Source organism: Populus alba, chromosome 16 (genome assembly GCF_005239225.2).
Source record: "Populus alba chromosome 16, ASM523922v2, whole genome shotgun sequence".
In the NCBI taxonomy this organism is placed as follows: domain Eukaryota; kingdom Viridiplantae; phylum Streptophyta; class Magnoliopsida; order Malpighiales; family Salicaceae; genus Populus; species Populus alba.
Window position 1 is genome coordinate 8,127,794 of NC_133299.1, and position 8,613 is coordinate 8,136,406.

The window sequence follows — 8,613 nt, forward strand, 5'->3', positions numbered from 1 at the left end:
ACAACCATTATTCGACCATGCAAGCAACAAATCATTCACTTGCGAACCGATCGCAGTTCCTAAATCACCCATGGTCCAACCATTGCAAAATATTCGTCTTGCAGTCTCGCAAATATGTTGCTTCTTTTCTTCCGCAAATAATCTCAAAAAAATTAATTTGGTTAAATTGATATGGGGTTTTTTTCACTTTTGTTTTGTGAAGAGAGAATGTCTTGGAGAGAGAAAGAGTGAGAGTGAGGTTTTTTTTTTTTTTGGCTCCTCATTTGTAATATATTACATAGGAGAGTTCGCAATTGAGAATGTATAGTGTAATTGTGGAGATAAAACAATAAAATAATCAATTCCATGTAATTTTTATATTTTATAATTATATTTAAAAATATGATAGAGGCTGCGGTTTATATCCAAAAAAAAAAGAAAAAAAAAAGAAAAAATAACTTTTGTGAGTAACATTTATACACAATTATACCTAACATTAATCTTAATTTTTTCTGTATTTTTAAACACATTTTCTATGATTACGGTTGATTTTTAAAATATTTTTTATGTTGAAATATATCAAAATGATATTTTTTATTATTTAAAAATTATTTTTAAAATCAGCGCTTTAAAACGATTCAAAATATATAAATAATTTAAATTTTTATAAAAAGATTAAATATTTTTAAAAACATGGTTTGCATTCCTAGATGTTAAGCGCAAGCGCAATATGATGGAGAGCCATTGCCATCTTTGGCCCGAAACCAATTTCTTAGACGCCATAGTTACATATAAAGAAATGAGACCCTTTCATTCTAGTTAATTTCGCATAAAAAATATTTGCAACTTTTGAATTAATTCAATTAAAAAGTTTTAATAAAATTTTTTATGTGAAGATTCTAAATGAAATTTAATATCTAAAAATAATATAAAAATAAAGTAGAGACACTAATTAAAAAAAAACTAATGTTATAACTCGTTTTATTTCTTTAAATATCTATCTATCTATTATTTTTTTAAAAGATATTTAAAAGAAACAAGATAAAAGTAATGAGGATAATATATAATAAAAAATTAAATTGTATTTTATCTTTTTAAAATATATAAACTCAATTTATTTATCAATTAAATTTAAATTAAATATTATAATTAAATTTAATTACAATAAAAAATTGATTTAAAAGTATTAATCTAGAATCTTGCTATTCCAATACACTTTAATATTTTGTCTCGTAGCTTAAATATCTTTAAGAACTCAATGCTAGAACTTCACCGAACTTCAGCCTGGTATGTGTTCATTTTTTTTTTTGGTCATTCTTTCTCAAATTATTATCCTTTTTCTCATCTTTCACGGATAAAAAGAAAATTTTTTTTTGAGCATGAGTCTGTTTATTTTTATATTTTAAAAATTAATTATTTTTTTATTTTAAATTATTTTTTGATATTTTAAAATTTTAATTTAATATGGTGATGTTAAAAATAAATTTTTTTAAAATAAAAAAAATATTATTTTAATATATTTCTAAACAAAAAATATTTTAAAAAATAACTGTTATCACATTTTTAAATACTCAAAATATGCTACAGGAAAAAAAAAATTGTTTAACTACTTTTTCATTGCTAACGTTATAGCTACGTTTTTATTTATTTATTATATTATTTTTATTTATTATTAAACCTCTGATGCCGTCCTTGTTATAATGAAATATTTCTGCTCATAGAGTAATAATTTATAATAAAACATTAAATTTTATTTTCAAGTTTCAAAAGATTCAAACGTTATTGTCAGAACTCATGAGAAAATAAACTATAACGGATATATTTTTTAAACAAGACAATACGAGAACAATGCATAATCATGTCTTGTTTGGCAGTGTGATTGTGGTTATGGTTGTTTTTTAAATAGTTTTTATTGTCAAAATACATGTTAATGATTTTTTTTAATCAGCACATCAAAATAATTTGAAAACACTAAAATCAAAAAGTCCAAAGAAACTGTATTAAAACTTGCTTTGAGTTCCAATAAAATATCAAGAGTTGAAGTGCCATTGCGGTCATGCTTTTTGAAAAATTTCAAGAATCGAATGTTGATAATAATTTTCTATACATGCAATTAAAGGGACGTGACTGGGTGCCGTGGCTGCTGGTAGCATGTTGTTTTTCGTCACCTACTCCCCTTCGTCCTTCTTGGAGGCTCCACAATTGTCAATTTTTTTTTTTTTTTTTTATTATTATAAGTATTTTTTCAGCTTATTAATTAAAAATTTTAAAATTAATGATCAGATAATATTATAATAATTTTAAAATTTATAATACTTAAATTAGTAATTTAAGAATAAATTTAACATTTGATTAATCAAACTACATCTTTTTAATAACTTTAAAATTTATAATATTTGAACCAATGTTATTAAAGCTACCGATCTGAGGGTGGCACCGATCGAGGTTTATCAAAAAACCGGTTAGTGCAACGACCTGGTCAAACTTAGTTGACCTAGCAGGTCAACCCGTGACCTGGACAAGACTTGATGTTTTTTTATTTATAAATATGAGTTTTGAAATCCATTAATATATATATATACTCTATCTTCCCAAGAAAAAAATTATGTTTTTTTAATGTGAGATAAAAAACTTTTTTTTGATTTAAATACTTCAACTTAAAAGGATAACATAGTATCTTTTTAATGTGAGATTTGAAACCTATTAATATATATACTCTATATTCCCAAGAAAAAAATTATTTTTTTTTTAATGTAGGATTGAAAACCCATTAGTATATATACTCTATATTTACAAGAAAAAAAATTATGTTTTTTTAAATGTGGGATAAAAATTTTTTTGGTTTAAATACTTTAACTTAAAAGCTTAACATAATATTTTTTTAATGTGGGATAAAAAAAATTTTTAAATTTTTTTTTACAATATATATGGATTTTTTTTTAATTTTTTTATATAAAATATTAAAAAATTATTTATATTTTAAGCCATCTCTATATTCATATGTTTTTTAATGTGGGATAATTTTTTTTTGATTTAAATACTTTAACTTAAAAGCTTAATATAATATTTTTTTAATGTGAGATAAAAAACTTTTTAAATTTTTTTTTAAATTTTATTATTTATAATATGTATAGCTTATATTTATATGGATTTTTTTTAATTTTTTTATATAAAATATTAAAAATTTATTTTTTAAATTTTTTCAAATTAATTTAAATTAACCTGAATTGATGTATAAAACCCGCATTTTAACCGGTACCAGTAATTTGTTGAAAATAGATTTAAAATTTGACCATTACAGCATGGATGAGCCTGATCTTGTATTCATTTCGTCATTGCTGAGGTCATCAACGGCTATATAAACCCAACCCAGAGCATTTTGTATTTAGACACGATTCTGTCCCAAATCACCGCTCTTTTGCACCTTTAAAAATAGGCCACGCACACGCACCTCTAACTGTCACTGCTATGGCTGCTGCTGCGTAAGAAGCCGCAGCTTGCTTTCTCTCAATTCTTCAACTTGTGTTTTGCTGTTTGATTGATCTCTCTCTGTTTTTTTTGTTTTGTTTTCTGTTTTGGAAGTTTGGATAAGAGCGTACCAGAGAAATTGCCCCCATCATTGGATGCGACTGCAGAGCAACCTCCACTATTTGATGGAACTACCAAGTTTGTTTTTTTTTTTCTTTTTCTGTTGCTGTGATTGACAGTAGTAAGAACTTTGTTTCTAAATTAGTTGTTGTTTTTGTTGTGTCTAAGGTTGTATACATGCTACACTTGTCCATTTGCCCATCGAGTTTGGATCACCAGGAATTTCAAGGTCTCTTATCAAATCCTTTCTGTTCTTTGCTGTCACTTTACTTTACTTTACTTTTTATTTTATTTTATTTTTTCTTCTTGATGGGTGCAGGGATTACAGGACGAGATTAAGCTAGTCCCTCTAATCCTTCAAAATAGGCCTGCTTGGTATTCAGAGAAAGTTTACCCTCCAAATAAGGTCAATACTTCCTTTTCTTTATGCTTCATTAATGCGTCCTTTTATTGTTATCCGTCACTCATACCGTATTTTTCAAGAAATGATACACTATTCTTTCATTTTTCTTTCTATTTTTTTAGACAATATTGCAGTAGGTCACCAAAGAACAAAGGAAAAAAAAAAAAAAAAACTCTGCAATGCATCGGTCTAACAAGTTTCCTGTCAAAAACCCACAGAGTAGGGTTTATAGTTGGGGTAGTATGAGCTGTAATAGCATTGTTTTTGAGGCACTATCGATTCTGCTTTGTTCTCGTATGGCTCTAGTGAAGTTGTTTATGATGGCTCTCGTAAAATATTGTGGTCATAAAGCTGATGAATTATAGAATTTAGCCTGATACTTACTGAATTATTGGCCGTTACATCAATTTTTCACTGAAAGTTCCTGGAGTATAGTTCTGATTTTTGGAGTTAGTACTAATTTGATAGCTAGTTGTATCAAGTGCGTACGGTCGCTGTTTAACCTATGAATTATTTATCATTTCTTGGTTGATTACAAAACCATTTTTGTTCATAGGTTCCATCACTGGAACACAATGGCAAAATCACCGGGGAGAGTCTTGATTTGATTAAGTATTTAGAAAGCAACTTTCAAGGACCTTCCCTTCTCCCTGAGGTAAGATGCGTATGATTCTCCTACACTCTTGATGTGAACTCCCAATCAAATTGAAAAAATTAACAAAGTAAGTTACTGTAGGATCCTGCTAAGAAAGAGTTCGCTGAAGAGTTGTTCTCCTACTCTGATACATTCACCCGTACAGTGTTTACTTCATTCAAGGGAGACCCGGCGAAGGAAGCTGGTAGCTTCAGATTTTCCTCTCTTTCTATGTGTGGTGTTTAATATATAAACTGGACTAACTATAATTAGTAACTTGCATCAGGTCCTGCTTTTGATCATCTAGAAAATGCTCTGCATAAATTTGCTGATGGGCCATTCTTCCTTGGTCAAGAATTCAGTTTGGTATGTTTTCAGTTAATACCACGAGCACCTTAGCCTGTTCTGTTTGTTGAATTTTTCACTGTATACATATGTTTTCAGAAATATGTATGGTGAATCATTTGCCTTTGCACGTTATTTGAATGTGTTATGTTTTATATGTATGTTTAAAAACCATTTGTTCTCAGGTGGACATAGCCTATATCCCATTCGTTGAAAGATTCTGCATCTTCCTGTCAGAAGTGTTTAAGTATGATATTACTGCTGGCAGACCAAAACTGGCAGCTTGGATTAAGGTAATTTGGAACCCATTTTTTCTTCATCTGCCCCCCGTGTTCCATGCTCTTTCACTTTGTTCCTCCCGGATTTACCTGGTTCTGTACTCTTTTTATCTTTTTCATCGTTTGGTTTAAAGCAATTTACAGGATCTTCCATCTTGCATGACTTAGATCATGTCTGGTTATTGTGTTGGCCTCTTCTCTAGTGTCTAATAATTAAGCTTATGATGAGCAATCATTTGCTGTTACGCAACTGAACATTTGAGCTGAATTTCCTAGTGCTCCTTATCTTGAACCAGTATTAAAAAAAGAGGCTGAGCTTCTTTTTGGGCTAGAGATTTTGGTTTTGGATGGTAACTTGTCCTTTTATAAATCCAAACGCAGGAGCTGAACAAGATTGAGGCTTACAAGCAGACAAAAACTGATCCAAAAGAGATGGTTGAAGTTTACAAGAAGCGCTTTATGGTAAAGAGTCATAACCATCCTGATATGCTTATAATTCATGGAAGTTGTGGTGAAGTAACTGATCACCTCTTTATGTTGCTTCGCAGGCTTAGAATGAAAATGCCACTACACCGAACAAGGGCCTTGATGTCTCTTAGCTGAATAAGATCGGTTGTGTTTGTAGGGTTAAGGTGCAGATATATATATATAATGGTTGATGTTTCATGGTTGGTCTCCACGGTTGTCTACTTATAGCTCTGGTAAAAATAATGAAGAATAAGCCTCCATTTCATTTTAGTTCAGTGAGCATGTCTGGCTCAGTGTGTTCGCTAGATTTCCAGGATGGTATTACTTTAGCACCTGTTTTTAGGCTGGATTCTGTAGTACTTTTACTCCAAGCTCTTTGCATGGTGTTTAACGAAATGCTTGGCATGTAGTATGAATATAAAAGCTCCTGGTACTTGCGTGATATTGTTGCTCGCCGGAATTTGTTGCTTCCTTTTAACAGTCAAGACTCCAAAGCATCCGTGTTCTTCCACAGAAGATAGTTTTGGCGATGATATAACAGGCCTTTCTTATGGGGCACTATAATTAGGTGATAAGAATGATGCTGACAACATATCAGGTTAATGAATTTTGCATTTTCTATCTCGAGGATGTTAGGTTATACAATGGATTTTGCATCTTAATGTCATTATCTGTAGTTTATGTATCTTCTCCGATACATAAACTACAGATAATGACACTCGAATTAACCTTACTGCTACTTACAATAATAGCAGTAAACAGCAGTGTAATCCAAAAAACAAGAAGCTGCTTACAAAATTTAAATAATAATCTCAATAGTGATTCATTTTTTTTTTATATATAAATATTAAGATTATAGAAACATAACCTGATGGACATTATACTGATGCTGACGAAAACTCATCAAGTTAGTTGAATTGTGTACTCGCGCTCTAATACCATTGAAGATCCTCGCCGCCCAAATATGTGGGTTTTTTTTTTTTTTAATTAGTATAATAAACATAAAAAATTGACTTTTGTTGTTTTTTAGAAATATAATATTTACCACTATTTCCAAGCACGAGATATTTAGTAAATATCATACTTCTAATTATAATGTTATTCCACTAATTTTTCATATGCTAATTACTCAATTTATTCTAAATATATATAGAAGGTCACATTTAGGACCAAACAAAATTTAAGGGCAATGTCGTGCAACATACGTAAATGCAGTGGGGATATTGACAATGATCTACGTTTCTTTATCTCCATTTCTTATTTTAGAAGCTATACATAGGACCTCTATGATTTCACATCTTATATGTGTGTTAGTTTATGACTTGTAGATTTTTGTTGGTTTGACTGATTTTGTTCTTGTGTATAATTGTCAATTCTTTCTATCTTTCCTTTTTATTTTTATTTTTATTTTTTTAACCTAGATCATTCTAGGCCTTGAGTCGGTCAAGCTTTTTTTTTTTTTTTTTTTTTTAATTTATATTACGTGAAAATTAAAAGAGAAAGTTGTGGGCAGTAAAAATGGAAATTATACATGTGAAGGATGGTGTTGAGCAGGCATACTTTAGAGGTTGAATCCTGATAAGTTCAACTCCATGACATTTAAAGTTTTTTTTTCTTGTGTTTAATTTAACTTTTTAGTTTTGTTTTGACAAATAAGTTGTGGTATTTTTATTTTAAATATAGACATGAATGAATTTATTTTCATTTTAAAGGGAGTTCAAGAATGAAAGAAGTTGTTGTTGATAACAACAACAATGGTTATGGATTGTTTTAAGACCTTAACATGTACAAAGATACATGATATAAAAGCGTGGTAGGTGCATAATAAGATTTTTTAAAATTGAGATGTTTTGTGTTAGTATTATGCTTTGTTAGATGTTTTGTGCTATTATAAAGGCATGGTAGGCACATATTAAGATTTTCTAAAATCATGTTGGGCACAATAATTATAACAAAATAAAATTTTTAATTTTTTTTTGAAATGTAGTATTTTATTAGATTCCAATAAACACAAAAAGTTAAAGATGTTCAAAACTCTAAGTCATCATCAATAATCTTTTATTGAGTAGAAATCATTCATAATCATATATGTTGTGAAGTTCATAGCAATCTCTTTTTCTATATAGACAACTAAATTGTTGACAAGAAAATCATTATTAATTTTGTTACAAAACTTTATTTTCACGAACTCTATTGTAGAAAAAGCTTGCACTATACTTTTGATCTTCTAGAAGTTGTCATTGCTCTACACAATTTAGAAAAAGCAGTCAGTTTCTAAAACTTTGGATGTTTTGGTATATCAAGCTTATAATATTACAATTGAAATCTCAAATAAAGTTTCTCTTACTCACTAAAATCTTTGGCTTAAAAGTTTTTAGCCAAATTGTATACATCATCAATATTGAATGAGTTACAAGAATCACAAGGACATAATACCGAACATAAAATAAAAAGCTCAACTGTTTGATCATAAAATCTACCATTTAACTCTTGTAATTAGAAGTTAATTGTAGCTACAAATATATCAACTTTGAAATAATATTCAAAAGTTATGAAACTTCACTTTGATTACGATACTTGCCACGCACTCTTGTATATTGTGATTTCAAATGAAGAATATCAATATCATTTTATGCACAAAACTCTTTGACACTTTGAAGAAAAGGTTCTAATCCATCATCGTGTAACTTTTAAATCAATGACTTTGTAAATGAAATTAAACTTATGGCATGAACAATGTCTTGATCATGTTGTTGCAAAGCTTGGCATATAACATTGGTAATTCCTATAATTTGTTTCATCAAATGCAATATGAAAACAAATTCAAAAGATGTTAATGCCAAATAAAGTCCTTTCGTATCACCTCGTCAAGAATAATTTGATGCATCTTTAGATATAATATTGATAACTTTATAAGT

General features: G+C 28.9%; 1 protein-coding gene across 1 annotated transcript; it reads left to right on the plus strand.

Moving 5' to 3' along the window:
- Positions 1–3,303: 3,303 nt before the first annotated feature.
- On the plus strand, positions 3,304–6,137 carry LOC118045875 (glutathione S-transferase L3). The gene is made up of 10 exons (XM_035054608.2): positions 3,304–3,461; positions 3,562–3,645; positions 3,736–3,796; positions 3,887–3,973; positions 4,527–4,625; positions 4,707–4,809; positions 4,891–4,970; positions 5,135–5,242; positions 5,609–5,689; positions 5,776–6,137. The coding sequence occupies exons 1-10, from the start codon at positions 3,448–3,450 to the stop codon at positions 5,779–5,781; spliced, it is 723 nt and encodes a 240-aa protein (XP_034910499.1). The 5' UTR covers positions 3,304–3,447; the 3' UTR covers positions 5,782–6,137.
- The last annotated feature ends 2,476 nt before the right edge of the window (positions 6,138–8,613 follow it).